The 17247-nt window shown below is 37.7% G+C and overlaps 1 protein-coding gene across 6 annotated transcripts in view; it reads left to right on the forward strand.

The window, feature by feature from the left end:
• GRIA4 (glutamate ionotropic receptor AMPA type subunit 4) overlaps positions 1-16871 on the forward strand; it is a 485393-nt gene extending 468522 nt beyond the window's left edge. For 3 of the 6 annotated variants that reach the window (XM_073613115.1, XM_073613114.1, XM_073613113.1), the window contains exon 16: positions 14121-14259. Coding sequence is in view for 3 of the 6 variants with exons in the window: in XM_073613111.1 (XP_073469212.1) it covers positions 14121-14282 (162 nt within the window). In the remaining 3 variants the exon portion in view is untranslated. Of the gene's footprint in view, positions 1-9887; positions 9961-14120 lie in introns of all 6 variants that reach the window. The other 3 variants (XM_073613111.1, XM_073613112.1, XM_073613116.1) reach the window with 2 other exon arrangements.
• The last annotated feature ends 376 nt before the right edge of the window (positions 16872-17247 follow it).

Here is a 17247-nt window from a genome sequence, read left to right on the forward strand (position 1 = left end):
AAGAAACCTGATCTCCTCCTAAGAGGTAGCAGATGTTGTATTTACTTCAGATTTGAAGTCTTTGCGCACCTAATTCTGGCAATATAGTGGATGTAGCTTCAGTAGGTTCATGCTTTATGATCTACCAAGAACTTCATATTTTTTTATTATAAAGATATTTAATATATCTTACTTAGAAAAAACACAGACAGAACATTTTTTAATTCAAAGGCATATTTCACAAAAAAATACAGAATATTTTATTAAAAACATTCATACAACAGTTCAATTAGTAACCATCAAGATGGAATTGTTTTCTAGTGTAAATAATTATTTATGTATTTTTAATATGTACATTTTGTAAATTAATACATTTTAAATGCATTTTTTTATTTGTGTTACATATATAAGGTAGATATAATTTACATAACACATTTTACATGTAAACTGTGTTAAATTGATTGTTGTAAGAATGTGGCTTTGGAAGTTTGGAAATACAATGCTTAAGTTAGCGAACTACACAAATAGCCTTATTAGTACCACGCAGTTTGAAGAAATCAATAGTTATTAACAGGTATTTCTGGGTAATTCAGGCTCTTTCACAAGTGCTTGTTAAGATCCTAATTGAAATCCTTTCTTGGCACCGGGATAAATTATGTTCACAGAAGTCTCTTTAGATTTGATGTAGAACTTTCCTTTTGTTAATCTTCTCATTAATGTCCTTTCCATTTTCATAAGAAACTGCCATTGTTTAGGAAAGTCATAGAAAACTCCATACTGTTGGCAAGTATAATAACCATTGCTTCATCCACATTTTTTTTTAAAATTCTTCTAGCAATAAATTGTGATTGGCATGTTTATATAAATACATTACTTGTATATTTTAATAAAGGGATTGCCATTTTTTTTTTATTACAATGGATCTTATTATGCAACAGCCTTAAATATATCTTAGCATAGTCATCATAAACTACAACATGGCCAGACTTTTTATATAGCAAAATTCTTGCACGCAGGTCTGCTAGCTAGAAATTACACTTTATTTGAAGAAAACTCTTTAAACAATTATTGATCTAAATGTCATTTTTTTACTGCTTCTGCAACACCACTCAAGTGCTAAATCACTAGAATCTATAAGAATTATCATTAAAAAAAAATTAATTTACAGAATAATTAAACCCAAGAAGAAAAAAGCATGTTTAAGCTTACCAGTCCTTAGATGTGGGGGTTTTATTTGTTTTCTTTATTTCAGACTTATGCCCTGTACACACGATCGGACATTGATCGGACATTCCGACAACAAAATCCATGGATTTTTTCCGACGGATGTTGGCTCAAACTTGTTTTGCATACACACGGCCGCACAAAGTTGTCAGAAAATCCGATCGTTCTGAACGCCGTGACGTAAAACATGTACATCGGGACTATAAACGGGGCAGTAGCCAATAGCTTTCGTCTCTTAATTTATTCTGAGCATGCGTGGCACTTTGCGCGTCAGAATTGTCCACATACGGTTGGAATTTACGCAAACGGATTTTGTTGTCGGAAAATTTTATAGCCTGCTCTCAAACTTTGTGTGTCGGAAATTTCGATGGAAAAAGTCAGATGGAAGTTCACGATCGGAATTTCCGACAAGCTCCGATCGCACATATTCCGTCGGAAAGTCCGACCGTGTGTACGGGGCATAAGACTTTTTTTCAGACTAGACTTTTCAGCAAGTACAGGGAATACCTCTTGATATTGCCATAAATGCAGTGTGCTCGTAACTTCCAGTGAACTCAAAAGAGAAAAAAAAGTTATTTTTTCTTTCGTAAACTACTAATCCCATCAGTCACCATGTTATGGCGATGAACAAAGGCAGACATGTTTGAAATCCAGCCTGGATGAAAGCCATCAATATAGTGGAGCCAAAAAGAGGAAGTGTGTTATTCTCAGGATTGTCAGGTGAAAATAAATTCTGAAAAAAGAACACTAATGCAACCACTACCAGTGGCTGTCACCCTTTTCTACCAATTGATAGAGTAAGCTTAAATGAATAAGACTGCAGGCTACTACTACCTTATAGGCTGCAGACTACCTTATCTAAAATCAGATCTGCTATATCTGTAAATAAATAAGTTGCCTGTGATTACTGATTTCTCAGTAATATCATAACACTGAATTATTTCAATATTATTTTATGAGCAAATTAATGAATATATAAAAGTAGTTTATTACCTGGGCATATATTATGCTATATGGTGGGTCTGAGTTGGGGTTGTCTACCTCAACTCAATAATATGATTTAAAATACCATTACAAAAAACTTTAGAATTATCGTATTTATCGGCATATAACACGCACAGGAGTATCCCACGCACCTTAATTTTAAGTGTGAGTTTTCAGGAAAAAAACTTTGAAGCAAAATAAGGGTTAGTGCCCATTAATGCAGCCTAATCAGTGCCCATCTGCAGCCTTGCTATTGCCCATTATTGCATCCTGATTAGTACCCATCTGCAGCCTCTCCGTTGCCCATCAATGCACCCTGATCAGTGCCCATCTGCAACCTCACTATTGCCCATTAATGCAGCCTGACCAGTGCCCATCTGCAGCCTCTCCATTGCCCATCAATGCAGCCTGATTAGTGCCCATCTGCAGCCTTGCCAGTGCCAAATTACACAGAGGGATCTCCTGTTTACTCAGTGCTCAGTCACATACAGTCCCACCTCCTGGACGGCTCACATGATAGACAGAACACTGGTCCAATGCTGGGACATGTGATGTCTATCCTATGAGCCACCCAGGAGGTGGGACTGTGTGTGACTGAGTGTGTGCCGAGTAAACAGGAGATTCTGTCTATGTGTAATCCGGAGGTGCTCGCCACTCCCCCCCCCCCCTTCCTGAGGCAGCCAGGTAAATATCGGCATATAACACACACCCATGATTTGCCCTCTATTTTCAGGGGGAAAAGTGCATGTTATACGCCGATAAATACGGTAATATATATAAATTATTGTTATTATACAGGATTTATATAGTACCAACAGTTTGTGCAGCGGTTTACAATATAAATAACTCTAATATGTGTTCAACAGGGTTGGATAGGGTGAGAGTGAGTGTATATGTATATATATATATATATATATATATATATATATATATATATATATATATATATATATATATATATATATATATATATATATATATTCACTGGCCACTTTATTAGGTACACTTTGCTGGTTCCTGGTTGGACCCCCTTTTACCTTCATAACTGCCTTAATTCTTTGTGACATAGATTCAACAAGGTGTTGGAAACATTCCTTAGAGATTTTGGTCCATAGTGACATGATAGCATCATGCAGTTGCTGCTGATTTGCTCACTGGATATTTTCTCTTTTTCGGACCATTCTCTGTAAACCCTAGAGATGGTTGTGCGTGAAAATCCCTGTAGATCAGCAGTTTTTGAAATACTCAGACCATCCCGTCTGGCACCAACAACCATGCCATGTTCAAAGTCACTTAAATCCCCTTTCTTCCCCATTCTGATGCTCGGTTTGAACTTCAGCAATTTGTCTTCACCGCATCTAGATGCCTAAATGCATTGAGTTGTTGCCCTGTGATTGGCTGATTAGCAATTTGTGTTACCAAGCAATTGAACAGGTGTACCTAATTAAAGTGGTTGGTGAGTGTATATATATTTCCTGGCCCACCTCACGTCAGCACACAACGGGTTAACACCTCCTCCGAAGCCCCTCATGACCACCTGTATCTAACTCAATAAAAGACAGCCCCTCCCCCAACTAGGATGTTCTTTTTTAGTCTGCTCCAGGCCACCTATTGATTGCAGTTGGTAAGTCATTTGTTTGCTGCATCCCCCCACCGAATCTACCCCTCCATGTTCAGCCTCTCATGGAGTTGGAAGACCCTGAATGCTGATGGTAAATCTTTCTAAAAACAGGGTGCCTTGTGCCAAGGCTGCGGGCAAAATGATGCTTAAACAGCATTAATATTGTACAGGTGTGGTATTATAAGAGCTCTGCAATGTCATCATTGCCTCTCCCTTTGTTTTTTTCTCTGTCTTTTTATATGCAGCGCACCGCACTGCACTCCTGGCTTCATTGTCAGTCTGAGAGTGGCAGTGAATGGTGTCACAGGGGGCAAGGAGATGGGCAGCTCAGGATGAAACTGCCAGATGCCATGCAATGGTGTAAATGATTTTGGAGGACTGCAGTTGGGAGGGCTTCTCTCCCTCTCTCTCTGCAGTCCTGCCAGGTAAAGGACTTACCTCAAATTCTGAATGGGTCTCCTGCCTGTCTCTGGATGTGCTGTCCTGGTTCCCTTGCTATGCTGTGTACTTCTGTGGGTTTGACAGTCTGACTGGTTTTTGTCTCAGACTCTAACTGTGTCTGCTGTCTTCCTTTGGAAATGCTGCCTGAAGCTCACCTACTGATGCTTTAAAGTGAGTGGATGAAGACAGATGGGTCTTAAAGAGACAGGGTACCATGTTTTTTGGTGAGAGGTAATATGCCTATCTCCATATATTTTGTGCAAATATGAGCTTGTCACACCTGATAGTGGCACAGAAGATTAGCAAAGGTAGGAGGGGGCGACATGGGACATGGTTCTTAAAAGAGTGCCCAAGGAAAATATGCAAATTAAGGTGTTTTGCATTATTTTAGGAGCAGAAACTCTGAACGCAAACGCTCTAAAAAGCATAAGACCCACTAACGATCACAGGATGATGATACCTAACAGGTTGTCACATTCATTAAGCATGTGGTCAATACACTCTAAAGGAGTTGTTTCCACTTACCCTATGAAGGGATAGAATCCAGGAAATTGGCACATGCCTTTTATGCCAGCATGATAGATGCCTTGCCAAGCTCAGGGTGCATTTTGGGTCGGCATGCAGTCTGCAGTGGCAGAGCAATGAAATTGCACAGGTTGCCACACAAGGATGTGGTTGTGCAAAATTCTAAGACCTATGAAGGCGTCTATAGCAGAAAGTATGCTGCAAATATCCACGCCACAAGCAACACTCACAATGGTAAATCGCTCATTCATGAAGGATGGTCTTTTCCCATAATGGCAGACCGTAAATCGCTCATGATGGAGGATGGTCTTTTCCCATAATGGCAGAGCGGAAATCGCTCATGATGAAGGATGGTCTTTTCCCATAATGGTAGAGTGTAAATCGCTCATGATGGAGCATGGTTGCTTTGTTACTTATTACCTAGTTCACACCAGTACAGCGCATTCTAGTGCAGTCAACAAAAGTAGAATGTTGCATTGTTTCTGTATGGAACACATCTGGAAAGTGGCAAAACGCATTGAGCATGCATCAAAAACACTCAAGCAGAAACACATCTGGAACATAGAAATTGTGGCGATCTGGCCATCAGATTTGCACAGAATCTATACAGTGACAGATTTTGCCTGCCAATCAGCAACAGAGTTAACTTCACTATATAAACTTCAGAAATGGTATTGCATTCAACACAGAAACAACAAGATTTGGCACAGTTTCTGGAAAGAGTGGAACCTGGCAACTGACTTTTGGTTGATGCTTTTGATAGACCTAGCTGGCGCGCTCAGTTACTGCTATGAGAGCTTTATGGTTATGCCACTGGAGGGCATATGGAACTTCTACACGCCTTTGACATTTCCTATAATGGGAGGTTGATGTTTGGCCAAACACTGAACAATGCAATTAAGCGAATGATGGGAGGAAAAGTCTGGACGGTGGCCACAGACTAGTAAGAGTCAGGCTAAGGACAGGCTACAGGTTTACCAGATCACAGTGGAGGTGTCTCAAAGTTACTTTTGACATGAAATCAAGTCCAGAGCAAGCTGCCAAGATGGCTGGAAAGTCTTTTGAAGGTGCGTCCAACCAGTCTCTTCCAGTTGGGACCAGGGGGCCTGAGTGAAATTGATGGTTGCAGCCGCCTTCTGGAGGGTTTGGACGACAATCATCAAAGACCAGTGGGTCCAGAAGACAGGTGGGAGTACAATGGAGAATTCCAAAGTCGACCACTGAATTCATTTAATTTATGTTCAACAGATCTCAGAAGAGAAAAAATGTTTGCAAGATTTTTATACTGCTACAAGGCCATCATGCATGATGCCGGAAACATAGAATCATCTGTGTGCCATTCTCCCCAGTTTTTCTAGTACTTAAGGCAGGAGCCTTCTGGCCTGTTTCAGTTTGAAGGAATCTAATGTGTTCATACACACCAAGAAGTTTAAGATGGAGTCCATGCAGACAGTCACAGGGACAGTTCAGCAGGAGGACAAGTTGGTATCAATCGACTGACCGACTCATACTACCATGTACCGATCAATGCCGAGCACCAGAGGCGTGTGAGATTTGTGGTGGCCAGATGTCAGTTCCAGTTCAAGTGTCTGCCTTTTACAGAATTTGCACAGCCCCAGGAATCTTTTTGAAGATCTTGTTGGCAATGGTGGTACCTTGGGCCAGGTGGCACATGAAGGCGTTTTCAAGTTGCCTTCTTTAACCTATGAGCTGCGCTGTCTATGAATCAGAAAATCTTTGTGCCTATACAAATTCAACAAGAACTGTAATTTTGAAAATTGGCACTGTGCTTCTTTTAGAGGCATGCCTCTCAGCCCAGGAGATGTGCAAGGCCATTGGAACGCTGTGAAACACAGACTCCCAAGTATCTTGAATGGAAGGAAGTCCTTTTCTAGCATTGCAAGCCTTTCAGGATCTTCCAGGGGGTTGAGTAAGGTTGACAACAAGATTGTAGTAGCCTACATTGCCTGACAAGAGGACACCAAAAGTCTTTTCTTGTTACATGTTGCAAAGAAACTTTTTGTGGGGCAGAGAACCACTTAGTCAGTTAAGGTTGGTCTTTTTGCCAGGGAAGCAAAATCGAATTATTGGTTCGGTAGAATATTTTTTTCTACAAGTGCCTTATACCAATATTGGCCTTATGGGGCATCTTGGCAGTAGTTCTCAGGGAGACTTCACTGAACATGCAGTTTTTGATATTTGGAACAGGATACCAATGCAAAGACTCCATCATACAAGATACGTTCAGAGTGCCATGGAATTTTCTGTCTGATCTTTGTCATTGGTCGAATGAAATCTTTTATGGCAAGACTGCAGATGGGTGCAAAAGCCAGTGACCAGATGCTTCTTCCAGATGACAATCTATATATGACCTTGAGGGAAATCCTTGTTCCCTCTGTGGGACTTGGTCTTGGATCTGAGAGCACCCGTTTCTCCAATAGGTTTAATTTCAATTGAACTACCTCACAGTAAAACGTGTTCTCCTGACAGCAACTACTTCAGACAGAAGGATGTTGAAGATTGCAACATTTTCCTGCAAGGGCCCTTTGGTGTCTTTCTTTTTTACAAGAGATAGACATGGTATCCCTGTCTCCAAAGCTAAATTTTAAAGTGGTATCCAGTTTCCAGAAAAACTTGGAAGTAGTCCCTCCGAGTTTCCCACGAGAGTCACTGAGTGCACAGCAGGAAGACTTCAGTTTTCTTACACATGCTCGAGTTATTAACAGTGTACTTGGTCAAAAGAGAAAAGTGTACAATCCTTTTCATTTAGCCATCAGGCCCTCAAGAGTCATCCACTCTTGGGTTACCAGCATAGCTCCCAACTGTCCCTGATTTCGAGGGACTGTTCCTGATTTGGAGCAATGTCCCTCTGTCCTTCTTTCCTCATTTGTCCCTCATTTTGGTCTGATCTATATAGTTGTCTATAAAATGCACTTTTTATCTATCAAAGTGTTTTCCAGCACTAAACCTTTTATCCAATTGCTGCATTTGTAAATTCCAAAAGCCAATATAAAGGAATAGTAGTGGGGGGAAAAAAGCACTTGTGGGTTTAACCAAGCTTTTTTTTTTTTTGTACAATTCTCCTTAAAGGGAGCGTGGCAAGGGGTGTCTCCTATGCCTTCATATTTCTGCTGATAGGTGTCCCTCATTCCCATCTCAAAAAGTTGGGAGGTATGGTTACCAGGGTGATTAGATTGGCATGCAGGAAGTATGCTTTTCTGCTCTGAAACAATTGCAAGCCTATTTGACTAGAGGGGTGGCAGCCTTTGAGGCAGCTATGCCAGGATTGCTTGGAAGATATAGGTAAGGGCTAGCTTGAAGGTCTGCTGCTACCTTCATTCAACCTTACAAACTAAATATGCAACCAGCAAGTTTGGGACAAGAGAGTTCAATTCTTTCTTGCTTTAGCAAGTTTTCTTTGATTGTCAGTGTCTCTTTTCATTTGTTCTCTCCCACCCTATATTAGCTTTGGTATATCCCGTTGTGTGCTGATGTGAGGTGGGCCAGGAAAAGGGAAAATTGTTATCAAATACTTACTGTAATTTTCCTTTCCCATCCTCACGTCAGCACAGGACTACCTCCCTAGTGGCCTGTCGCAGGCTAAGTTATCGCACATCCTAGTTGGAGGAAAGGCTGTCTTTTTGTGAGCTAGATACAGGTGGTCATGTGGGGCTCCGGAGGAGGTGTTAACCTGTTATGTGCTCACGTGAGGATGGGCCAGGAAAGGAAAATTACAGTAAGTATTTGATAACAATTTTCCCTTATTTTAGCTTTTATCTGTTAATATAAGAAGCCTAGTGTTCCAAAATCTTTTATTTTAAAAAATATATCTAGTAAGCTACTAAAAGATATCCTTTTGACAACAAGCTTTTCCTTCACTAGTTATGTAGTTATTTCTCAGGTTGGGTGGTGAGCCCCAAAGAGTCTTAGTAAAGGCATGCTGTAAGTAACAATGGATACCTAATTACAAATAATAATTATTATATGATATTATTCCTGTGTAGTTCAGGAATAATGTCTTACTGGAGGAAAAAAAAGTGTTTAGAGGTTAGAGTAAATTCATAGACATTCAGTACAAGCCCTACTAAAAAGTAGGGCTTTCTTATTTAAAAACATTTTTTTGTCCCAATTGTACAGCAGTGTTAAAAATATTTTAAAAAGTAGGTTTCACTTTTGTCACCAATCTATACACTCTTTATGACAGCAACCATACTTGGCAAGGTAATTCACTAAATAAATACTAGATCAAAGATCCTATTTTTCCATTTTTAATCATATTATGTGGCCGTTTTTTATTGTCTTAAATACTATTTTTTTTATATCCATTTAACCTAACTAGATGTTGCAAACATGTTTGTCGGACCTTTAGTAAATCACCCCCTTATACTGTGTTATCAAGAATGGGGCTTACTTATTCAATAGAAATCTGAAAGTTCAGAAAAGTAATAATATCAGTTTATCAATGACCTAAATGGCTGCCTATATTAACAAAAATAATGTGGTTGTAAACCCCCCCTGAGACATTTTTACATATAGGTAAGCCTATAATAAGGCTTATCTATATGTACTGAAAATATCTCCTAAACGTGCGCCGTTTAGAAGATATTTATCTTGTAGTGCGCCGATGATGTCATCAACGCATGCGCAGTGAAGAAACAGCCCTTTCTTCTCCAGCGTGTGCTGTGACTGGCGGCTCCCGCTTGCATGCGCGGGAGTGACGTCACACGGCTCTGGCCAGTCACAGAGCCGCGGAAGGAAGAGGAGCGAAGATAGATGCTTCCACCAGAGGGGACATCACAGACATCGTTGGCTTCGTTTGCAGGTAAGTGCCACATAATGGGCTAGTATGTGATGCACACTAGTCCATTATGCTTTTACTTTGCAGGGGAATAAAGAGGAAGTAAAACCCATCAGGATTTACTTCCTCTTTAAAATTACCAAATAAAGTATATTTTTTTTACCTTTTTTTAATAACATGGTAGGTTGCTCTACACAAAAAATGTTTTGGGGATTTTTTTGATTTTTTTTTTTTTTTTGCCCATCCCTTTCCATTCTGCAACAAAACATTGTGGTTCTTTACCTCAAGCGTTCTGTTATTTTGTTTACGTTCTAGGTGAAGAAAGTGCAAGGTTGTTGCAGATCATCAAAAACAGGGCTATTCTCCGTCAGTATACAATACTGTAAAAGTATGTTGAATTTTCCAAGTTTACAATCATTTAAACATTCCAGCTTTCGTTGTCACACCCCCTCAGCAGCCCACTTTTTTTTCACGACAACTGCTTGATCATGAGTATGTGCTGTGATGCGTGCACCGAACATGCAGATACAAATGATTGCGCAATATGGACAGATTAATGCTGTCTGGTTCAATTACATTACCATAGTCATGTATTTTGGTTTTATACTAAACATATGTTATTTTTATGTCATGTTTCATTATCTTAACTTCAAAAAAAGCTTAAAATCTATTTTTTTCCTGCACATTGTTTTGAATGTAGATTTGGGAGAAGCCTTCTGTCTGTGTTGAGCTTAGGTAGAATTTGTTGTGGCATTCATTATGGAAGCAAGATATTTGTATCAGCTTAAAGATATTATTTACAGGCAAAGGCTGCAGATAGATTATGATGTTCTTGTAGTTTTTAATAGTACATTTTTTGAGTTTTTGAGTCAAGGAAAAAAAATCATGATGTGTTGGTTCTTAACAATTTATAAGTGTCTACTTCTTCCTCAAAATTGAAAACCCACGTCCAGCCAGAAATGTTGTATTTTATTTTGGTTAGAGCAGAGATTGGTTAGAAACTCTGTTGGGTTTTCATTGCTGTCTGTGTATTTCTTCAAGGGGAGAGATGGGAAATCTTTCAATGAGGACATTAATTAAGGCCTCATTTGCATATGTGGCTGTCATTGCCACCCCTCTGAAAAGCAACTAACGGTTGCTCGCACGTAATAGGCATTTGACAGTAGGCATGGAGGCGATGTGTCACTTCCTTACCACCTGTGTTAACCAATGAGAGCCCAGCACACCGCAACTGCATGGTTGCAGAGTGGGTGCAGTACAGCCCTATTTACCTGAATGGGTGTCGTTTGGTGGTGTTACTGCCAGCTGAATGCAACCTGTGGTATAAATTTTTCTACACTGCGACTATGGACATGTTAACTTGTGGCTGGGCAGGGGGTGGTAAAATTGTAGCTCAACCACCTGTTTTGACCACCCCCTCATTTACCCCTGTCCATCCATGTAAATAAAACCCCTCCCGAAAAAAAAAGAAAACATTTTAGTAGAGTTAAAGTGTTACTAAACCCACAAAATAAAATCAGTCTGTATATGCAGTAACGCATGCTTGTTATACTCACTGTGGAGCCTAAGGGGTTAATCCTCTGCATTGTGTAAAAAGGCTTTGTGATCCTGTCTTCTCTGTTCCTCCCCTTCTCCCACTGTACCCAATCCATCTCCTGCTCGTACAGAGCTTTGGGGACAAGCTGCACATGCTCAGTTTGGTGTGTATTGCTAGAGAGTGTGTATTTTTCTTGGGAGGGTGCATGTGATCAGCACAGGGCCAATCAGCACGGTCCAGACAGAAGGTCAGGGGTCCGGCAGCCTCATAAGATAGTCAGAGCAGAATGAAAACTCCCCCTACAAGCTTTAACCAGACACTGATAGAAGCCACAAGACTACTACAGTTGTGCTCATAAGTTTACATACCCTGGCAGAATTTATGATTGCTTGGCCATTTTTCAGAGAATATGAATGATAACACAAAAACGTTTCTTTCATTCATGGTTAGTGTTTGGCTAAAGCCATTTATTATCAATCAACTGTGTTTACTCTTTTTAAATCACAATGAAAACAGAAACTACCCAAATGATTCTGATCAAAAGTTTACATACCCCAGTTCTCTGTGTTTCATATTAGGAATGGTGTACCATTCATCATAGGCCTTGTTGACTCCTCTCCAAATGAAGTGTTTATGGTTGTGGCCAAAAAGCTCAATTTTGCACAATAATTGCATTTCCATGTTCTGTGTACTGTGGGAGACCAGATATAGTAAATGCAGGCTCCTGGGTTTAGTAACACTTTAAGAACTTATGATAATGTTTCTATTTCTTTCAGCGCCTTCCTGCGTCAATGAAAACTGCATTCTTCATTTTTTGTGTATGGGTGTTACAAAAACAGGGAGTGAGGAAACAAAAATCTACCCATTGGGGGTCACAGACACAAATTAAAACCTGACAGAAATGTTAAGTCTTCTAAACTCTAATCAAAACTAAAAAAAAGAAAAAGAAAAGTTTGCTGAAGTTAAGGCCTCATTCACACTCCTGCGTTTAGCATTTCTAAATGCATTTAGGGTGTCTAATTGGATATGCTTTAAACACATATAAATGCAGATTTGACAGTGCCAGTGTGAATGAGGCCTAAGGCTAGAGCACATGAAGTCTTCTCACTCCTAAAAAAAAAGTTATAAGAGCAGCCAATTGCTATGTTGTTTTGTAATATGTAAGCTTTCAAGCTGTCATCCTGCTCTTTTTTCAATTTCTTGGTGTGTCAGTGACCTAGAGTAAGTATGCACCTAGTGAAGTTCGAAAAGTTTTAAATATACCATTTCAGATATAGATCAGATGTAAAGGAGCAGTAATGATAAGATGAATCAGCTCATTTATTGTTTTCTGACCCATGTAATATAGAAATTTAGTTTTTTTTTTCAAATAAACAGACTTTTTACATATGACTAAATGAGAATAAGGCCAAACTGATGTAGATCTGGAAATATTAAAAGATTAGACCAGATTTGCTAATTTTACTAGAAGTATTTAACTGACTTGGTCATATAATATTTTCTGCTTGCAAGCGATGACAAACATACAATGGAGCTATTCTCAGAATATAATGCCATTTCCTAAAGGTATTAGGAGGGTGTGAATGTGTATGTAATGATAAGGTTGACTATAATGGATCCTCAAGTCACTGTACTATACTTAGTTATCTTTCTGAGCACAGCTTTGGTCCAAGAGCTATGGGAATTTAACCTTTCCAAGTTGGTGGCAGGTATTTTTTACAGTATTTCCAATAGCTAAATATTCATAAAACACGTACCACCAGATTTTATATGAGTCATTAATTCATGGTGTTTTTGGGGAGCATGGAGTCTATTAAATATGGAGGTGGCTAGCTAAGAATTTAAAGAGACATAGGGGTTGATTTACTAAAACTGGAGACTGGAAAATCTGGTGCAGCTGTGCATAGAAACCAATCAGTTTCCAGGATTTTTTGTCAAAGTTTAACTGAACAAGCTGAAGTTAGAAGCTGATGTACAGCTGCACCAGATTTTGCACTCTCCAGTTTTAGTATATCAACCAAGTATGCTAAACTTAAACAATAACATTCAAAACTATTTTACATACAATAATTCTTCATTATCAAGTTGCTTTTGATGAAAACTGCTAAAATAGATCTTTTCAATTATAGACCTCTTTTCAAATATTTAAATATTGTACGCTAGTTTAAAATTTGAAAATAGCCTCATAGGAAATTATTGTGTGAGTTTAGTTTGCATTAGAATAATTTTAGTCTCTAGCTCTGAGCTGATGATTAGATGAAAATATTGTATATTTTTGCTAAAACTAACATTCAGTAGACTAATCCTACATGTATATATATTTTTTTTTCTTTGACCTAGAACACAGTATTTTTTATCTAGAATTTTCTAAAATGAAGACGGTCTTACATTCATTTAATAGCGAAACAGATGGTATTCAGGATAAACTAATATATCCACTTGGAAATTAAACCAATGGATTATGTGATGTAAAGTGATTTTTATCCTAATTTGTAATAAGGATATTTCATCTAATTATCTTCTATTATTGACTATGACTTTACCCACAAATGCTTTTGATATATCATTTTCAAAGTGGATTTAAATTATAAGTCATCTTGACAGTAGAATATCTCAATAGCTAGCAATTGATAATCATTAAGCAATTGCAACCATACATATTTTTAAGAATTAACATACCCACTCTATTTTCCGAATATTTATTAATGCAAAAAGTAAATAAGTAACGTTAAATCTACCTGAAAAAAAAGCAAATAGAGTTTATGAAACATCAAGGAAACTATTTTCAACATTCCTGTTTTTTTTCTAATCCATAAAATGTACTTTAATTAAGAAATACATTTACAAATTTACCTTTAGTTATTCCAAATAGCTACTGTGAAAATAACATGAAAATGCAGATGTCTAATATAACTCTCCATATATTGATGTTTCTGTGTGGTGATTATAGTGACAAAACAGATATAGTAACTTTTCTTCTTTTGTTTGTTATTCATTCTCTTGTTGCTCAGCTGACCTTTTCTGAAGCCATACGAAACAAAGCCAGATTATCCATTACAGGGAGTGTAGGAGAAAATGGCCGTGTCTTGACTCCCGACTGCCCGAAGGCCGTACACACTGGGACAATTAGACAAAGTTCAGGATTGGCTGTAATTGCATCGGACCTACCATAAAAACCAAATAATTTATTGAGTGCCTTAATTATACACTGTTGGTGAGTGACATACAGCACAGACTGTGAGCTACGTGGGAAAAATCACTGAAGACCTAGAAATATTGCTGAGACCGGGAAGTACGTCTAAATGCGCCAAACATCATCAGCAACAATGTGTGCATGAGCTCTGCTCGGAAACCCAAACTCAGATTTTATATCAGGAATTTGCTTAAATTAGTTTTATTGGGGTGAGGGAGGGTGTGGGGAAGAGTGTATTAGCAACAACAAATTTATCTTGGAGGAACTATAATCTAAGAAAAAAAAAAGACTTGTCATTAAGCTCATTAAACTGTGAAGAGCGTGATCAGAATGGACAATACTTCTGTTCTAACAAAGAAGGAAAATAGCTATAGAATACAATGAAATTACTAACCAGTATCTCAAGAAACTCCATGCATATAAGGGATGAATATCCAGTTGTTGAACTAGATCTCTTAAGAAAAACTGTGATACAAAATAATAATAATCATGTAAATCCTGTGAAAAAAAATAATAAATTATTTACTTTTTCTTTAAAAATAAAGAAAAACAGATATGACATGCTTGCTTTTTAACTGATGTAAATTCAATGAAATACAACACAGTATTTTTTTCTAAACATATTAGATAACAAATCATTGCAATAATTCCGTTTTAAAAAAATGCCATCACGGTAGTAAAAAATGATAAGAAAGTTTTATAAGACTTGTGGATCATTTAACACAATTTTCATTTTGGTAAACCACATCTGCACATGTGTAATCCATTTGTCATTCCAACCATACATGTAAATGTCTAATCACTTAGTTGTGTAGAGCCTTATCAGGCTACGGGTCACTCCTGTTATTTATAATCTTGTTCTGTGTACAAAACAAAATAATTAAAATGTGGTCTCACACCAGCCAATAGTAAAATAAAAAATAATAAAAATCTTCCAAATATATTCAGGCTTAGAATTAATAATCCAGAATGTTATTTTTAAACCCTGAAATGTGTAATATGGCTAATGCAATGTAATTGCCTAGTGAGCCAACAGTGTTGATAAAAAACACATATTTTGACAAATCAGGGTGTTTTTACAATCACTGTGATATGTTTGATAAGCTTTTTGTCATGTTTTTTTTGTTTCTTTGTATTGTAAATATATTTGCCATTTTTTCTCTTGACTGTATTACACCTTCTATTTCCTGCTAAATAATGTTCTTTAACATTATCCAATTGTTGCAGGCTGTACAATGTTTTAATTAAAATGAGAAGATACGTCTAGGTGCCCTGAAAATATATTTTTGAAATTTTGTTCTGGTTACTTCTAGTTTCACAAATTAATTTCCTGTGTAAGCAAGAAATTTAAAAAATAATGCTTTATTTTATAAATTATATCACATTGATCTGTTTATTTGGGTTAATAAAGTTGTGTTTTCTAAAATCATCCTCATAATATAGCAGTGACTATTTACAATGGAAAAACGGATTCAAGGCAAATAAACAGAGCTAAGCTGATGTGGATTTAAAATGTCCTAAAAGCAAGAGTTGATTTAAAAAAGAATGTACGTTTTATGTCACCCTTTGAAGTGATCTTCCTTTTGTATATTTAAAAATCACCTGAAAAAGTGTAATATTGTTTTTTTTTTTAATTGAGACTGAAACGTAGCACGGGTTATTCTAACAGATCAATGACATTGACTTAATATGGCCATGTAGCCATGTAATGTCAATGATGTGATGAGCATCCCTGTCCCTTTGTATACATCAGCAGTGAGGCAGGGAATACTCCACCCGCAGCTCATTGCACCAGGAATGACAGCTCATTTTTCCATGTTCAGACCCAAACTCTGGTTCTGAACAAATGCAAGATCAGCCCTATTTAAGACATAAGGTAAAGTGAGTGGAAAAACATATGTGTTCCAGATTATGCAAGAAAACATACAGATTTTTTGGTGTCAAATAGAAATATTGTATGCCATTACCTTGATTTTCCAGAAGTCATTTTTTTGTGATTAGGAATGGCAACCTACATATAGGCTAGGGAAAAAGTAGAATTGGATCCATTTTCACATGTTTATTTACAGCATGATAGAAGATTGCAAACTAACACAGGTATGTACATATGGAAGCAACAAGCCTTGCCATTTAGTATAGTAAGCAAGGCTTGAACCCACACCAGTTTTATTGCTGTATGGGTCTCTACTGCATGTTTCCTCCCTGTCCGGGAAGTCTCCCTAATGGAGACCCAGATAGCATTAAAACCCCAGCAGACGTTCCAGTCATCATCCACTCAAGGCAAAATAAAAAGATTGAACTTGCACTTTACTGTATCCAAAGCCACATTTTTTTAAATAGAATAATAAAGGGATAGAAACCTTGCCAGATTTTTATGTCTGTGCTCAGCAGGTTTACCCTCTCTAGTTGTCCTGGAAGACAAATTTAGAAAAAAAACTTGAAATTGTGAGAGGCCACATAGAGGGAAAGTCTTATAGAGGGTTTTCCTCACTTTGGAGAGATTTTTGATTTCCTCTCAAACCACACCAATGGGACATGGTCAGCAAAAAAAAAAACGAAAAACAAAAACAACTTACAGGAGTTTTAATCATTTTCTACCCTATCCAATTAAAAAAAATTAAAAGTTTTAGATTTGGATATACTTTAGGCTCCACCTTGGTTTTCTTAGACCATTCCTAATTTGACAGATTTGGTAAAACAATGTACACTTCTTCCACATTTGCCTTTTTTGAGAACTAAATAACAGGACTGTCCAAAATTCTAAAGAGAGGAATGGATTTAATCACATCATCTCTGATTTCCTGAACATACCAGCAGCACTTGTCATAGTGTAAACATTACAGTGTCAGGTTTTCAAATGGAGAAGGGAAGGCTCATTGACATCTTGCTTCATTATAGAACAAGCGTTTGCTTATGACATCATTGGCCTAATATGCCCACATGGC

Source organism: Aquarana catesbeiana, linkage group LG02 (genome assembly GCF_042186555.1).
Source record: "Aquarana catesbeiana isolate 2022-GZ linkage group LG02, ASM4218655v1, whole genome shotgun sequence".
Classification (NCBI taxonomy): domain Eukaryota; kingdom Metazoa; phylum Chordata; class Amphibia; order Anura; family Ranidae; genus Aquarana; species Aquarana catesbeiana.